This window comes from Benincasa hispida, unplaced genomic scaffold (genome assembly GCF_027475165.1).
Source record: "Benincasa hispida cultivar pf3 unplaced genomic scaffold, pf3_genome.v1.1 HicScf538, whole genome shotgun sequence".
Classification (NCBI taxonomy): domain Eukaryota; kingdom Viridiplantae; phylum Streptophyta; class Magnoliopsida; order Cucurbitales; family Cucurbitaceae; genus Benincasa; species Benincasa hispida.
In genome coordinates, this window is record NW_028326644.1 from 15,328 (window position 1) to 33,000 (window position 17,673).

The 17,673-nt window shown below is 33.2% G+C and overlaps 4 protein-coding genes across 5 annotated transcripts; 3 read left to right on the forward strand and 1 right to left on the reverse strand.

The window, feature by feature from the left end:
* The first annotated feature begins 2,655 nt into the window (after nt 1-2,655).
* On the forward strand, nt 2,656-5,435 carry LOC150030132 (E3 ubiquitin-protein ligase RMA1H1-like). The gene is made up of 2 exons (XM_090310034.1): nt 2,656-3,028; nt 4,479-5,435. The coding sequence occupies exon 2, from the start codon at nt 4,526-4,528 to the stop codon at nt 5,282-5,284; it is 759 nt and encodes a 252-aa protein (XP_090166160.1). The 5' UTR covers nt 2,656-3,028; nt 4,479-4,525; the 3' UTR covers nt 5,285-5,435.
* Nucleotides 5,436-7,770: 2,335 nt separating this feature from the next.
* On the reverse strand, nt 7,771-11,662 carry LOC120088321 (uncharacterized). Its single transcript, XM_039045538.2, has 4 exons — nt 9,653-11,662; nt 9,284-9,547; nt 8,206-8,325; nt 7,771-8,126 (listed from the first exon to the last, which is right to left on the reverse strand). Exons 1-4 carry the CDS (start codon nt 10,793-10,795, stop codon nt 8,076-8,078), a joined length of 1,578 nt encoding a protein of 525 aa, XP_038901466.1. The 5' UTR covers nt 10,796-11,662; the 3' UTR covers nt 7,771-8,075.
* A 1,573-nt stretch (nt 11,663-13,235) lies between these two features.
* On the forward strand, nt 13,236-14,443 carry LOC120089475 (uncharacterized). Of its 2 annotated transcripts, XM_090310033.1 has the most exons (3): nt 13,262-13,592; nt 13,988-14,192; nt 14,371-14,443. In XM_090310033.1, exons 1-3 carry the CDS (start codon nt 13,349-13,351, stop codon nt 14,381-14,383), a joined length of 462 nt encoding a protein of 153 aa, XP_090166159.1. In that variant the 5' UTR covers nt 13,262-13,348; the 3' UTR covers nt 14,384-14,443. The 2 variants fall into 2 exon arrangements, with proteins under 2 accessions (XP_038902888.1, XP_090166159.1); XM_039046960.2 differs by lacking the exon at nt 14,371-14,443 and having other exon boundaries at nt 13,236-13,592; nt 13,988-14,363.
* A 145-nt stretch (nt 14,444-14,588) lies between these two features.
* LOC120089474 (tetraspanin-19) lies at nt 14,589-17,360 on the forward strand. The gene is made up of 7 exons (XM_039046956.2): nt 14,589-15,116; nt 15,767-15,866; nt 15,972-16,052; nt 16,177-16,281; nt 16,382-16,573; nt 16,946-17,003; nt 17,090-17,360. Exons 1-6 carry the CDS (start codon nt 14,725-14,727, stop codon nt 16,946-16,948), a joined length of 873 nt encoding a protein of 290 aa, XP_038902884.2. The 5' UTR covers nt 14,589-14,724; the 3' UTR covers nt 16,949-17,003; nt 17,090-17,360.
* Nucleotides 17,361-17,673: the final 313 nt, after the last annotated feature.

The window sequence follows — 17,673 nt, forward strand, 5'->3', positions numbered from 1 at the left end:
CCTCATACACGTAGTTAGATACCACAAGAGGTTTGTGTTTCCTTCGGGATTCACCAGAGGTGGTGATCTCCTTCGAGATTTCACACCGAGGTTTGTGTTTCCTTCGAGACTCACCAGAAGTTAATGATCTCCTTAGGGATTTCACCAGAGGTTTGTGGGTACATTTCACTAAAGGTTTGTGGGTACATCTCACCTATGATAGGGCGGTTATCGACTAGTAACCCCAATAGTGGGGTTATTTACTGAGTATTTTATACTCATCATTTCTTATGTTATGTTTTTCAAATAAGTGCAAGGACGTAACGCCAAATGACAGAAGGAATCCGTGACCGTGCCATTGGGACCAGAGAGATGCTTCTACTCATGTTTTCACGTTTTAGTGTTTTACATTCTAGTCTTGATGTTTGAACTTATAGTCCCATTGTTCGATATTTTATTTGTAAAATTTCATGAAATTTATTTTGAACTTATAGACCACAATCAAAGATTTTTACTTATTTAGATTTTACCAAAGTTATTTATTTAATAAAATTTGTTTGATTTAGTTAAAATTGTGAGAGAGTCGTTTTTAGATTTATGCATGCATATAATAATAGCCTAATATAAGTCCTATGTAGCCGGACTGTTACAAACATTTTGGTATATTTGTAAGTAAGTGGGCTCATTTCTCTATATTTTAAAACAATCCTTTTTATAGTTTAAATTACAAATTAAAATTTTTATTTCTTTAAATTATATGATAAATGGATAGAAAAAGAATTATTGTTATATAAAATTGAAATGTATAAGTATTATTCGGCTTAAAGTGTTTTTTTTTTTTTTTTTTTTTTTGAAAGAGCCAATTTAAGTATTTTATTATAGGAAAAATTACCCTCTTGGTCCTCAAGTTTTGAAGAATATGTGAGTTTGGTCCCTGTATTTTAAAAATATATCTTTTTATACCCTAAATTTTTAAAAATAGGTTTATAAAGTCCCTCAAATAACTTTGCGCTATTATTTTGAAGAGTTATATTACATTTTAAATTAGAAAAATAATTTTTAAAATCACATTCCCTCTAAAATTATTTTTTCAAATTTTAAATATCATATAATTATTTTTAAAAAAAATTAAAAAAAAAACGTCAAGGACCTTTTAGACCTATTTTTATAAATTCATGGTCTAAAAAGGTACATTTTGAAAACTTAATGACCAAATAGACATGTTTTTATAAACTTGGGATTAAAAATATATATTTTTAAAATTCAGGGACCAAATGCACATATACTTAAAAAATTTGGAGACTAAAAAGGTAATTTTTTTCTTTATTATATGTTCATTTTTTTTAAATAGTACATAATATAAAGTGAAAGATATTTTATTTAATCAAAATTGTGTGATACAATTTTAAGAAAAACAATTGTTACAAAAATATTAGTAAAAAATTTATTGATATGAGATAAAATAGATGTAAAAGGATATATATATATATATATAACAATTTGTTAGAGAATATAACAGATTTTTCGTATATAGGTGATTTTTAGTGAAAGGATAATTAGAAAGGTGATTTTTTAAAAAAATTAAGAAATAATCCAATTCTACCCAACGCAATCCTAAACAAAACTTTAATCATGAGCTCCAAGAATATATAACCATTGAACTTTAAATATTAAAATTTTTATACTCTAAATAAAATTTATTTTTGATAATTATAATTGAGATATATCTTACACCGATACATAGATTAAATCACACTCAATTTTAGATTATAGAACTATCAAATTTATTCCTTCATCGTTGTTACAAAGATATGTATATCCACATTTTAGGATTTGTATTATCAGTTTTGAGGTCTAAGATTTGATCATCACTCTCCGTATTGTCATTAGTATATATATAAGATTAAACTGTAAAAATAGAAATTCTACTGCTAAAATTTATATATTAAATATTTTTTTAAAAAAGAAATATTATATTTTAACCAATATCAGATTTATTAAAAGATCAAAAATAGAAATTATACAGCTAAAATTTACATATTTAAAAAAGAAATATTACATTTCTTAAAAGAAAAATAAATAAATATAATCATTATCAGATTTTATTTCTTCCATTATAGAAAAATAATATTTAATTATCATTTTATCTTTATCTTTATCTTACTGTATTACAATTGGGATTCTGAGGAATCATTTATGTCCATTTGCCCTTTTAGATAATTCTAAATTTTCAATTATATCCCTAATAACCACATCATTTATTCTATTAAAGTAACATATATCTCCAAAAATTCCATGCATTAAAGCTCTAAAAAAAATCTTAATCAAAATCTTCCCAAATAATACCCACTGAAAAATATAAATGTTTTATAAACCATTAATTTTTTTACATCCACAAATCTATTTAAATTTTGAAATGCCAACTCACATATCTCATCTTTAAACCCAAATTTACACAGTGTTTAGTTTAGGGGAAAAAGAAAATCAGATGTCGTCATTTTGGTGCAGTTCTAATAGCGGTTTAATAAAAATTTATCATGTGATAATTTTTTTTAAAAAAAAATTAACTATTTTTATGCTCTTCCTATTTATAAAAAAAAAATATTGCTCCTCCTAAAATTAAAAGGAGTTATTCTATTCCCTTTTTTTAAAGAAAAAAAAAAGAGAGAGAGAGAGAAAGAAAAAGAAAAGAAAAGAGTTATTTTATTTTTATATATATATATATATATAAAAAAAAAAAAAAAAAAAAAAAAAAAAGGGAAAGGAGGAAAAGGAAAGTTGATTGAAGAGAAACCAGAGCTTGAAAAGAGAGCAATGTTTTTGTCCTTTACATATTTGCTTTAAGCTGAGAAGCCGCATCGTCATCGTCCCATCATCTTCTATTTCCATTCTTATTTCTATTTCAAGAGAATTTGCAGATACCTTCGCTTTTGCCCTTCTTACGCTTTTTATATAAAACCCTCAACATCGCCCTATTCAAATCCACACCTCTTCTTCTTCTTCCTCCTCTCTCAACTAACCTTCTTACTGATTCGCCCATTAAGTTTCGGTACGTTCCTGTTTTGTCCCACTTTGTGCTTCTCTTTGTGTATTACTCCTTGGTGGCGATATGTTTTTCTCAGTGGAATAAGCTTTTTAGATCTGTTTGCCAATGGAGATGGGGGTTTCTCAGTTATTTGGTTTAGATTTCTTTCTTACCACACCTCTAATGGAGATGGGGTTCTTTGTTCTTGGGTTTTCTGGGTTTTCTCATCGCCTCGAGAACTCTATGCCCTTTTCTCGTGGATGAATTTTATTGGGTTTTCTTTGTTTTCTGGAAACGGTTATATTTTCTGTGCAGGCGGAAAATTTTCGTGCTCTGTTTTTGCTCTGTTTTTGAGAGATGTTTTGTGTAGTGGACCGTGGGGATGGCTTCATTCAATTGTTTTGTTTCATACCAATGATAATATGGCAATAAAACTTTTGTCAAGTGATGAATAACGAAAAATCTTGTTTCTAGGTGTTCTTATGCTCTTTTGCATAGAAAGTTCATTACGATTTTTCAACTTCCCTGGAAAGAGTAGTTAGTTATATTATATGGAGTTCTGATTTCGATTGCAACTTGGGTTTGGATTCACTTGCATATTGGTTTCGGTTATTAATTGTTGGGATTGCGATTTATCTTCTTTTAGGTAAATTCTTAGGTATGCGTATATCCGTTTTTAGTTTCTTCTATGCATGATTATGCTCTAGGATCTGTTTTCCAAGTAACGGATCCGAACTTATGTGCGTACCTAAAGAAAGATTGATAGTTCTTTTCACTTTCAAGTGGTTTGCTTGCACTGAGTCCATCTGCTTCAAAAGAAAGCTTATGAATGCAGAAGATTCTGAATCTTCATCTTCCACCATGTTATGTAGCAAATTGGAATTTCTAACCATTTTTTTAACATAACATTAATCTAGGGAAGTTATGGGGTGGATTGTGTCTTTGAGAGATTTATTAATGAATTTCCATCACTTGAATTTCTTATTGATTAAATAAATTGAATCTGGGTCTGTCAAGTTGAACATGTTCTGATATTTATGGCAACTTCAGAAATCATCCACATCATTCTTCACTTGGAGGTTTCGTGAAAGGATTTTCAAGAAGCGGCCATTCAGAATACAATAATCTAATGAGCTTACCCATGTTCTTGTCAGTTCTGGGACCCAATTAATAATATATTCGAACCAATGGATTAGGATGATTTGTTTGGCTGTTTCATTAGTTATCTTATCTCTGCAATGGATGGGATGTTTTTGGTTTATTGATGAATTCCTAGTAAAACGTGTCTTCATACCTTCATCTTATCTGAACTGCCGATTCTTTTGTCTGCTTCTATTGCATCCTTGTACGTACGAACAGCAGCCTTTAACTGTGAATTTCTTATCAAGTTGTGCAAGATCTCGTTAATCTTCTCTTGAAATCTAGTTGTTTCATGTTGTGAGTTCTGACCTTGTTTCTTGGACATGTTTCTCAGCTTGAGGCATTAGAAGAAGAAGACTGTGCTGAAGCATAAACCTGGCCATGGAACATCAGTACGTTGAAGAGACGTTGATCCAAAACAACAATTCATTACGAGGAAACAAATTATGTTTAGACAACCAAACATGTATTTCAGATGCTGATGATGGAGCTTCCCATGGCTTTGACTGCAACATATGCCTAGACTCAGTTCAAGATCCTGTTGTAACACTTTGTGGTCATCTCTTCTGTTGGCCTTGCATTTATAAATGGCTTCAATACAAGAACTTATCTGCGCAGCAACAATGCCAACAAGCAGAATGCCGTTGTCCTGTTTGCAAGGCTGAAGTCTCCCACACGACTCTCGTCCCAATCTACGGAAAATTTCAGACTATAAATCCCTCCAAAGCTAAAGCACCATCAAATCTTGGCCCAGCCATCCCACGCAGGCCACTTGGCCGTGCCTGCGGGACAGAGGCACCAGCATCTCCAAGTCCCCAACTTCATCCCCGCAACTATTCTCCTCAGTCAAACTCATACTATTCACGAACACAGAACAACTACATCGCTTCGTCGATGCTCAGCTCAAGTAGTATCACAACAAACATCATCCATCCAGTGATCGGAATGTTCGGTGATGCGATTTACACAAGAACATTCAGAAACACAACACCAAACCTATACACTTATCCAAATTCATATGGTCATGTGAGCAACAGTAGTGTAAGACTGAGGAGGCACATAATGCAGGCTGATGAGTCGCTGAGCAGAATTTGTTTCTTCTTGTTTTGTTGCTTAGTTATATGTCTTCTATTATTCTAATTAGCTCCCTTTAGATCATTTCTAGCCATTGGATGTAGATACACATATAGCATGTAATTATGAGCTTAGTATAAAAAGGGGTACAGATTTCCTTCAATCTGTTTCATGGGATTGGTGGATTCGCTATAATGAAAATTATTTTATGTGGCAATCGACTCTTTAAGTGGGAATCCCATTATCACAAAAAGTTAATTAGATGTGTACTATATTACCATAGGGATCTCCTATAAGTAATCCATGAAAAGAATAAAGATAGATAAAGCTTGCTCATCTTTTCTTCTCTTTGTTTATCTGCTTGACTAAAAGGGAAAAAAAAAACTAAAAATCCAAATCAGGACCTCTCAATTCTGTGGTTATCCAAACCTGATTCATTTCAATATAAAATTAAGTGAAAAGAAAAGGGCATCTTCATGCTTCCAACAAGTCTTTCTCCAAAGGAACAAATTTCTTCCGTGAATGGCACGGCTTTATATTTGTTTGGATATTTTCTAAGCAACCAATAAGCTTCCCACTAGTACCCGAATTGGCCGAACCAAGTCGATGATTAACCGTCGTATTTTTACAATGATATGATATTAATATTTGTTGAAATCTTCATGACTTTCTAATCGATGTGGAATTACGAGCACCGCCATGTGGTCCAATGGATGTGGCTTGTGGCTAGTATTGGAAAACTCTCAGATTTTTTCACAAGGGCAACCACCAAATTGGAAAATTAAGTTTCTTGAAGGAATTACTAGTTTAAGAACACTTTGCAAAATGCTCACCCACATTATTGTGTGTGAAAAGAATTTAGTAGGCAGTCAATTTCAGCCACGAGATGTAGGGTCCATTTGATTTGATAGAGTTTTATTTCTGGTTTTCTTGTTTTTTGTTTTCAATTTTTTGAGAAAGACAAGCGTTAAGGATTTTCCCCTCCTTTTTGTTCTTTCTCAATCGAAATATTTACATCGGTTAATTACATTTTTTTTTTTAAATAGCGAAAAAAAAAGTTGCAACCTTTATTGCCTATAATTCATCAAGAATAATTTTGAGAAAAAATAGTTTTGGATATAGTATTCATAAGTTTGAAAAAGGTATATTTTTAGTTCTTAAACATTGAGTTTGATTTAACAATTTTACCATTGAAAAAAATAGATTTTTTACACCTTCAACCTCAATTTTTTAATAAATACTCACTTTAGTCCTTGACGTTAATGTCTATTAATTAATTTATAATAATTACAATATGAAAATTTAAAATTAATTTTAATTGTGATGAAAAATAGTAAAAAATAATTAATTATAATCCTTTTAATTGTTTAAAATTAGATAATAAATATTAATACTAAAGACTAAAAGTGAGTATTTGATGAAAAATCAAAGTAAAAAATGTAAATCTTAAAATCTAAAAACCAAATTGAAACAATTTCAAGGGTAAAATACACCATTTTAAATTAATGGACTAAATTAAAATCCAACACACAACACTTAAAAACCAAATAGAAACTATATTATATCCAAAACCTAAACACCAAAAAAATATTATTTTTCCCAAGGATTATATCGAGGCACCCTATATCTGGCTGCTCTTTCCCATTTTTTTCCCCTATAAAAATGATTTCCAGAATAAAATTAAAGTGCAGTAATCACGTTTATATTGGGAATTTGGGAAGGGGCATCGAACAAAAATGACCCAACTGCATATCTCCTTTCAAATATCTCAGTTTGACTTGGAGGTGGAGTTTGACACTATTTCAACCATTTTTTAAAAAAAACTAATACATATTTTTTGTTGGTGTTGTGAAAGAGGGGATGGATATTAATTCTGATAGTTTTGTCTTCTCTTCATCAGAAATTTATTTTTCTTGGGATATGAAAGTATGAGTTTAATGGAAAAAAAATGAAGGGCATAGTCCTAATTAGTATTTTGGAGGACGACATTGATAAGTTAAATGAGAAAAGGGCACAGCTCCCAAACTCTACCATAAATTCCAGCTGGAGCCCGCAAATTCCCACTATACACCACACATCTACCAAAATATTTGATGACCATAATATCAACAAACAATGATATAAAATGTATCGTCAAATTCGAACCCCTCACTCCTCATTTAACTTGTTAAAACAATACTCACTTCTTTAACTCTTTAACACACAGATCACTTCTTAAACTTACCGACTATTCGTTATAAAGAAAAATGGTAAAGTACTTTTTCGGTCCTTGATGTTTGGATAAGGGATCAAAATTGTTACTTCAAGTCTTCCGAAACCTCTCAAATGTTAAACACAAACATTAATGCAAACAATTTTTCATTTCTAGTACTACAGTAGTATGAAGAATTTTAACAAATATGCAAGTATTATTCTAATTTACCATCAAATCATGGACAATAAACAATTAATTCTTGACAAATCAAGGTCTAAAATGGCATATCTGATTCCATCACAGCACCTGTGTTAGAAAAGTCGAAAAAGGGATGTAAAGGAAAGAAAAAGCGATGATGTTAGACTGCAATTGTGAGATGTGATCCAGTAATATTGACATACAAGGAAGTTTCAAAGTTTGATTTAAATGCAACCCAAAAAAAAAAAAAAAACTAGTTAAGGACAATTATATATATATCAAGATACTCCTCCCACGCCCTTCAATCTTCATAATATTTACGGGACTTGTGGACATTTCATTTACAATGACCATGAATGTTCAAAAGTTTGTCCAGTAGCTATTAAGAAAGCAAGACCTACCTACTGTACGCTTCAGCGCATGATTGAAGCCTACTGTTCCAACCTACGAATTTGAAGGTACTTTCTATACAAAAGCTCCATAAAAATGCAGCAACTTGAGATGTTTCACATTTTCCTGCAATTAAGTTAATAAAATTCAGGACTCAGATACATGAAATGGGAGCAGTTTCTGGAAAGAATGGTTTGGTTCCTACCTGTATGGTTTCATCAGGTTGATAAGGGAAATGGAAACCTGTCGAACAATTCTGCAGAACCTCGGGACTTTTCATCCACGCTCTTCGGGCATCACTCACCTTTATTTTGTATTTAAAGATCTATAGCAGAACGGAAAGAGATGCTTGTTAATGGTTATGCAGTAGGTAATGAAGGTATCTTCCTAAAACAAAATCTTCAGCTCAGTTCATTTTATCAAAAATAAGTCCATGAAATTCTCTTAAACCTCCCTTGAACAAGCTTAGAAATGAGGGTCAATTCTTTCAATCAAACTCACTTAAAAATAATAATAAAATACGTGAATGCGATTGACACTGATTTGCAAGGTAAAATGCTACCTAGGATGATATCTATACGCTATATAAAAGGTCGAAGAATAAGGTTTTTGAGTACCTTTGCCAACTCTTCTAGCTTAATTAAGAATCTTTGCTTACTCTAGTTATCAATTTACTTTGTAATCACAAAGTAACCTGGTCACATAATATATTATTCCAGCACTTATTAAGTTAGTTGAATCGAATAAGCTTTGCATAATATATCTTACTAAAAAATCAAATTGATTTGTTAACCCGTTCGGTAACCATTTCGTTTTTGTTTTTTATTTTTGAAAATTAAGTCAACTTCTTCCCAATTTCTTCCCATGATTTGCATCTTTCTTAAGTAGAAGAGTTGAATTTTTAGCCAAATTTCAAAAACAAGTTCTTAAAAACTACCCTTTTCTTTTAGTTCTCAAAAATTGGCTTGACTTATGAAAACATTGGTAAAAAGTAGATAACTAAGAAATTTAGAAGTGGAAGAAGTGTCTATTCAAGCTTAAATTTTCTTTAGATCATTGAACCTTTCACACGTTTTCTATTTTGAGAACCCCTCAAGATTTCAAATGTTTTGTACTGTGCTCTAAGCTCATTAAATTTTGGTGTTGTGACTGAAAAAACAAGCAATGAAGAGGTTACATACAATAACCTAAACATTTTAAACCAAAGTATTATGCCCATGAACATAAGAACCAACGGGAATAACAATGTAGTTGAACAAAAGCCTATTTCATGTTGCACGTACCTCAGAAAGAGGGATGGTTGGTTTCTCTAGGTCATCCCCATCAACAATTATACCAGTACCCTGGCATGCAGGGCAGAAAACAGAATCAATTTGGGTTTTTATTTGTCTCGTTTCACAGTCCTTGCTGTGTTTGCTGCCCTTAGCCTTTTTCTTTCTCCTGTACCTTCGTCTAACTTTTGGACCACCTAGATCCTTCACACTAATCTCATACTCACAGAGAAGTATCCAGTGTATAAGGCAAGAGGTATGAAATACATGAAACACCTAAATCAGCAAATGTTGTAAATAAATAAGCGCCTAAGCCCATACCAATATCATCATAATTGACAATCACATCACAAATCCTGAAAAAGAAAGAACTGACATTACCCCATTAACATTTCGACTACTGCAGGCAAGTCTTCCAGTTTTCATGTTCAAAAGTGTTGCTACATCTTTATGAGTAAGTATCTTCTGTTGACAGATATCACACATCCGCTCTGCAGCTAAACGCTGTTGCCTTCTCAGCTCACGCCTTACTGCTTTATTCAACATTATTGTTTTACTCAAAATTTGATCATCATATGTATCCAGCAACAGCGATGACGTGACACTATTAGAAGCTGAGGAATCTTCACCAGACGAATCATATTGATGGCTTATAGACTGACTAGCATCCTCAGGATCAGAGAAAGATATCTTTCTTTTCACTCGACAGTTCTCATTATTCTGTGATTCAGCTCCAGGACTTGATGAGAGCAATAATTTGACATCATCAAGCAAGCCCTTTCTACCTAAATCAACATTATAAGTGAAAGTAACAATAGCATAATTATGTTCAGGAACTTTGACCTTATTGTCAATCCCGACATTTACTTTACCCAGCCATTCACACCATATTCTGCTAACTCCAGAAAAGATCCCATTCTTTTCAGTGAGCCTAGCAGCGATTTGTCCATAACCCAACTCCCTCACTTTTATATCAGAAATTTCTTCCTTAATCAGTACACCAGGAATCACCAAATGACCCCCATCTCCACCATCGTTCACATTCTCGAAGGAACAATCTTCCATGTTCCTTACATTTCCATTAAACTCATCATGTCCATTGCCATTGCCTTTCGAATTTCCAACATACCTGACAATCGCAAGATTGTTATCATTGTTGTGATACTCCAACAACCTTTCATGATTGTCATTTGACATCCCAACCTGGTTATCTCCTTCAACTGGCTTATGGAAGAAAAGAACACCATCATCAAAAGGCCACGGATTTGGTCCTAAGAGAGTCAGCTTAGCAGCCGATAATCTTTCAGTGTGAAGAGTGCCCTTCAGGTGGTTAAAGAGCACTGAATCACTATAACATGGTGCAAGACACAAAGTACAGAAGAAAATAAACCTTTTCCCATCTTCTCGTAGCTCAACGTATGTGTGCCCTTGTGACCTTACATTGCGTAGAATCGTTCTAGCAGCTTGTTCTCGAAGACTATATGAAGCAGACTTCGGGAACCCCAACTCCATCCTTCGAGCCATTCAATAACTCTCACTGAAGAGCTTGAATTAAAATTTTCAAATTAAAAAATTCGTTAAAAAAGGGCCGAGTTTCACGGTAGAATTCCGTAGTAGTCTTCAATGAAAGAGAGAAGAGAAACAACAGCTTATCTTCTATTCGAAAAGAACCAAAAGCAGGAGCCTATGTTAGGTTTGGCAATAAGAACGAAGAAACCTCACCGACGAAGAAAACTTCGAGGAGTCAACCAACAAGAACAATCAATCTTCAAATTGAAAGAAAATCAACAAATATGCCCAGAATCGAAAGAGAATCCTCGAAGATGCAGACCAGAGCACATCCAAAAGCTAAGAAATTAAAGAAACCCTAAAGAAAACTTAAAAAGGCGAAGGTATACATATTCGTAGCGTGCTTCGTAATGGATTGATCGAAAACCGCGGAGTCCTTCCATCTTCGGCGAGCAAGACGCAGGCAAAGGAAAGCAAAACGTTCGAGAACGAATCTTCCAACTCCATAGCCATCTCCATTGGTTACAAATTGGAGGGCGAAAGAGGGAGGGGAAAACGAAGAAGAAAACCGAAATCGAAATGATTCTGAAGAAAATGGAGGGAAAATGAAGGAAAACTTACAAAATTCTAGAATTCAGCTGGTGAAGAATTGAGAACTGAACCGATTTCTTCGAAGATTTGTCCGAAAAGCAAAATAGAGTCGAGAGGAAGAAGGCAAGCAATGTAGAAACATGTGCTAATAATTAATTATTATTTCTATCGGGTGATTGAGCACCGGAACATAGCAAGTCGCCTGTTATGAGCCGTTGGATTGAAAGTTTATTGTTTTGATGGGTGATGGACGGCAGTAGATTAGGTGGTTGATTAGATAAAGATAGAAGCGAGTGTAGGGAAGAGAAAGTAGATTCGAATATGAGGACATGGGGATGCCTAAACATGATAGTTTGCTTCCTGAATTGAGATAAGCTAAAGAGACAGATTGCTTAAAGGATCTATCGCCACGTGGCTTATTTGGAAATAATATATAATTTATACCGAGTCAATTTTCTTCAATTTGAGGTAATAAGGAGTACTTCTCATAATTGTTGAAACTACGAACTTTTTTTTAATACTACTAAACTCCAAAGTACTTCATAATTTGACTCGTTATCAAATTATATATTATTTTGTAGATCATGTAATTCATGAACGTTATTATTATTTGTAATAATTACTGAAAGTAGTATGAGAAATTATAATTTTTTCTATTAAATTATCAAAAATTCGAGTAGAGAATACATATTCCTTGTATTTCATAAATATGGATATTCTTTTATATTTAATTGTTTGTCATAATTGTTGTTTGTCATAACAACAATAAAATGAAAAATATATCCAAATTATTCTAAATCAACTGATGGTTTGGTTTGGTTTTTTAATATAAAATTGGACATCTTGATTTATATTTGAAGGAAACAAAAAAAGTATTGATTTAGATCAGTTATTTATTAGAAAAAGCAATAAAAAGCGAACCAAACCAATGGTGTGTGTATATATATATATATTTTTCATCGGGTATCTTTTAGTATCTTAATTATTATGGTGCACATATATTTGTTGTCTAGAAAAAAAAAAACCAATTTATTATGGGGTGTGTATGCTTTTTTATTTAGAAAAGTGCAAAGAAAAAATGTCAAATTTCAATTTAGTAAAAAAGAAATAAGTCCAATTTTAATTTAAATTAGCAAAAGATCATCAATTCAAATACAAAGTAGAAATAAAAATAAAAATTTGGAAGAAAAAAATAAAATGTAAAAAACTGAGAACCAAACCAATAATAAACTAATCCAAATAAATCCAATCCATTGGTTATGTTATTTGTTGGACATTAGATGTATTTTTTTGTAAAACCAATTGGTTTGGTTCTTGGTTGACCCCAAAATCGACGAAATTGAACCGACTATCACCCTTAATAGCAACTTTTAAAAAATATAATTATAAAGATAAAATTACAGTACAAAACGAAGAAAATACGAATAATAATAATAATGTATCGTGCTTGATGTGTGAATTAGAGTATTACACTAGTATATGGACTTCTAAAAATTATATGGAATTTCCAAACATTAATATATATAAAGATAAAATTAAAGTAGGAACAAAAAAGTACAATCATGTTAGGGATAAAATTACAAGCCTTGCTACATAGTTCTACAATAGTATAGTATTATTCAACATCGTCAGAAGAGGTACATAACAATATAATGTTGATGACGTATTTTCTATATATCGTTTTTAAAAATTCTATTTGTTTGTATGTTATGTTATTATGAGTCTTTTAAGAAACGAAACTAAATTTTCAAACACTAGAAAAATAATTTTTAATTTATGTTATTGTTTTGAAAATTGGGTAAGAATTAAAAATGTTTAAACATGTAGCAATTTCAAAAAGGTTAGCTAATGGGCCAAATGGGCCACTGAATTTAAAAATACAGTTACGCTTCTTGAAATCAATGAAATAAGAAAAGCTTCTGAAACGCCAAACCTCGACACCTGAAGAAGGAGGAGGAAACGGCATAGTTCTCACCAATGAACAGTGGAAACATCGTTGAATTGCGAAGAAACTCCACCAACTGGGCTAAGGTAGTGGAAGACATCGTGAAGCTCGAGAAGAAGATATTCCCAAAACACGAGTCTCTTGCCAGGTTCTTCGACGAAGAATTGAGAAAACAGAATTCTGGATTGCTCTTCCTGGACTTACATGGACAAGTCGTAGCTTATGTCATGTATTATTGGCCCTCTTCCCTCTACGCTATCATCGCCAAACTCGCAGGTTCCCTTCCATCCTCTCCCCTAAATTCTCTTCACACACACTTTTTTCGGATATTGTATATCTTTTGTTGAATGTGAAATCTGCCGATGTTCGAATTATCCAGTACTTCCACTTCAGCTTGTTGATGATTTGGTTTAGTTTAGATGGTCTATAACTATAACCTTGCCATCTGGCTAACTTACTCTATTAGTCTCAAATCGATGCAACTTGTTTATGCACATAACCTGTTTGATAAATGGGCTGAGAGAAAATATTCCCATTTTCCCATCTGGGGCTTCTAGGAAAGTTTTAAGAATGGTATATTGTGTGTTAATTTCGAAATTCTGTATCCTTTTTTTACTAATCGCTAGCCAATTATGTGCTTTCCTGGCATGTGGGTTGTAAACAAAGTGCAGTGAAGGAGAACTGTAGGAGACAAGGTCATGGAGAAGCACTCCTGAAGGCAGCCATTGAGAAGTGCAGAACCAGAAACATTCAGCGGATAGGTCTTCATGTTGATCCCTTGAGGACGGCGGCTATGAATCTCTACAAGAAACTTGGGTTCCAAGTTGATAGCTTGATTGAAGGATACTACTCTGCCGATCGAGATGCCTACAGAATGTACTTGGAATTTTGACACATCGTAGCTTTGGAACTAGACTAGACATTTTCTGAGTTAAATTTTATATATCTTGATGTTATATTTATATCAGAAAAGTGATGACCACTTCTATTGTAATTTTATTGTGCATTTGGGTTAGTAATTGATGATGATCTTGAGTTTATGGATCATATGCAGGCAGAACAATTGATTACATTAAGAAAAATAAGAAGGAACCAAATGAAGACAATACTAAAAGCTTAATGGATTAGCCAGGTAGTCGTTTCTTAATTCTCTTTTAAATTATTAGAATTAAGAATATTGTGACGTCTCAAGTCATCAATTAACTTGAGTTAATTTAAACATCTTACATGTACCATAATGTGGTGTTTGAGAATAATGTTTCCCTCTCTTATATGTAAAAAGATTTTTCTCAGTTAAAAAAAAAAAAACAAAATCTTTATTTTCGGTTATCAAATCTAATGAGGAAAAAGAAGAAGCCATAATCATGTGTAATTAACGGTACGAGGATGAAAATGGGAAAACTGTTCCATGGAAATAGGAAAGAATTCTCTGAATCATTTGAAGAATAGAATATCTACTAAATCCTATGATGCAGAGTTCTTTGAAGCCCGAAAAGACGCAAAATTCTTGGCGGGCAGCGGGTATCTCTGGCGGTTGAATATTACGTTCATTAGCCTTCTCTTGGCTATCTGTTTTCTCATTTTCAAACTTGAGTTGTTTGCGTATTTGTCTGGCCAATTGAGTAATTGGCAACAAATGGTAAGAATGTTGAGGATCTGCATGCAATCCTTGTTGAAGTTCGTGAATTCTGGAAATGGGATGGTTGGAATCGCCATGATTTTGTACGGAATTTGGTTGATAAGGGCTTGGCAGAGGCATTTTGGCCATTTGCCCTATGGACCCAGTGACCCAATTCCATGGTATTGCTTTTTGGCTTTCTTGCACCATTTTCTGGGTTGTATCTTTTTGTTTCTTAACATTATTTTGGAGGGATGAGGCTGGGAAGAGCATTATGCAATCAGAGTTTGGGGTAGGGACTTGAGAAGGAGACTTCAAGTTTCTTGGGGAAATTCGAAAGTCTGAAATTGCTTTCTCTTATTTCTGCATTCTGCTTGTCCTTGGTAATTTCTCTCTAAATGGGCCTGTGTCTGTGTAGAAAATACATTCCTTATCTCATGGTGGCTGATATCTTTACGGAGAATAATCTCGAATAATGTGATGAAGTAGAACATGCCTCTGTATTCCATCTTTCCCTCCTAAGAAGAAAATACATGACCTACAAATCTAAAGAGTGTTCATGGCGTTCATTATTGACCAGGCAAAGTGTAGGAATGATCTTCGTATTCATTACTCTTTTTCAAATTATGGTTCTTTGTAGAATAGCTTCCAAATCCCCCATAGATATATTAAGATGCGTCTATGAATTTAAACAAACTTGTAAGGAGTATTATAGCAGTTAATATGATTGAGATTTGGATTCTGTGGCAGACCTAGTTGGTTTATGGGAAGACAATGGGATACCACCATGACTGGGATGTAGCTTACATCTTTGGTCTTGCTTAAATTTCAGGTTCATGTACAGTTTTTTTGGCCTAGGAATTCTTTTATGTGTGATCACATGCTTGGGTCATATTGCTGCTGAAACTGCTAATGGTTGTTGCCTTCATCTGGTACTGTATTCTTAATTGTCTCTATGCTATGAGTCTCTCCTACCCTATTTTTCTTCAATAGATTACTTGACATATGAGAGTCTGATTATCCTTAAATGAATGTAGTATATGGTGCTTGTCTTTATGGTTCTCATGGTGGAGGCTGGGGTGACAACAGATGTATTTCTGAATCGTGACTGGGAGGAGGTGAAGATTTTACTCAAGGCTTATGCATCATCTAAAAGTTAAAAATAATGATCATCACAAAATGCCAACTTGGATGCTACTAGATATTTATAATTCTAGCTGATAACTTTTAAGTTTACGCCAGGATTTTCCAAAAGATCCAAGTGGAAGTTTTGATCAGTTCAAACATTTCATCAAATTGAACTTCGATATCTGCAAATGGATAGGGATCTCAATGGTGTCTATTCAGGTCTCTCTCTCTCTCTCTCTCTCTCTCTCTTCTCATGTTGGTCTGTCTTGAGATAGGGAGTCGTTCTGACAAACTCGCCACGTTGATGGACTTGTCTCAGGGTTTGTCTCTCTTGTTGGCAATGGTACTAAAAGCAATTGGATCGCGTCGATATTACGACAGCGATGATGAGTATGCTTCTGAGAGGCTTCCACTTCTTAAGAATGCTCTTCATTCACCAACTACATGTGTTATTGGGGACCCTGTCTTTCCATCTAAAAATGATACATGGAACAAACGAACCGACGGCGAGGTATAAATTTACAATCATGTAATTCTCAACTGTGAGGCTTCTTATATATACGATGCTCTGCGTCACCTTATTATTGTCACTTAGTTACCATAAAGTCGTTGTCCTTTTGTGGCTTTTAAGCTACAATCAACCAAGCCTATCAAAGTGTTTCCTATCTCTTTGCAATTACCGTTTTTAGCTCTCAATCTTGTCATTAGAACAACTCATACTGCTGATTTCCCTTTGAAGTTGTTTCCATTTTGTCTAAGCTCATAAGAACTGTTCATTCATCCATTTTCTGATTTCAGCCCAAGTTGTTGAGCAATTAATTGCCCTATTTATGCCATAAAATCGGTATCTTCGAAATTGATTTGATTTCTTTGACCTTTGCAGTAAGCCTGCAACAGAAGCAACATATTAATTTGTATTGAATCCTCCCACTGCATTTTAGGTGTGTCATTTCCTCCAATGGGCTCACTCATTTATGGTATGCACTTGGTTTTGCTTTGTTTCATTTTTCTCTTCTTTTCCTCTCAGGAAAGACATTAGACCCAAAACCCAAAAGAGCAAATCTGGCATGGACTTCTTGGTAGCAACATAATGTAAATGAATCTTCTCATGGGTTACAGTAAGCTATTTATTTTTCAACACTGTAGATCATGTCAACACAAGTAATTTTATTTGTAGTATTGAATAAGATCAAGTTTAGAAAGATATTCCTGATCGGTTCAGATGTCATATTGACAATACAAATATAATATGTGAATAATATTTTATAGAAAATGTGGTTCATACTGTTCCAGTAAAAGCAGTTTCCTGATGGTATCTGAATTTAATATCATTTACGGATATGATTCGTTAGTCATATTTTCTTCATGTCTTGATTTGGCTGCATCTTTGTTTGGATGTATCATGGGATCAAGTATTAAACGTCTAATAGTTCTTAAGCAATCTTGTTTCTGAGCACCTATAAACTTTAATAATAAGAACAGAATATCTTATTATTAACTTCAGATCTTACCATTTAATATGGTCAGTCAGTCAGATTTTATAAGATAAGAGTATTGGAAAGGCTATATCAAAAAATTAAAATGTTTTGGACTATAATTTGTATAGATTTA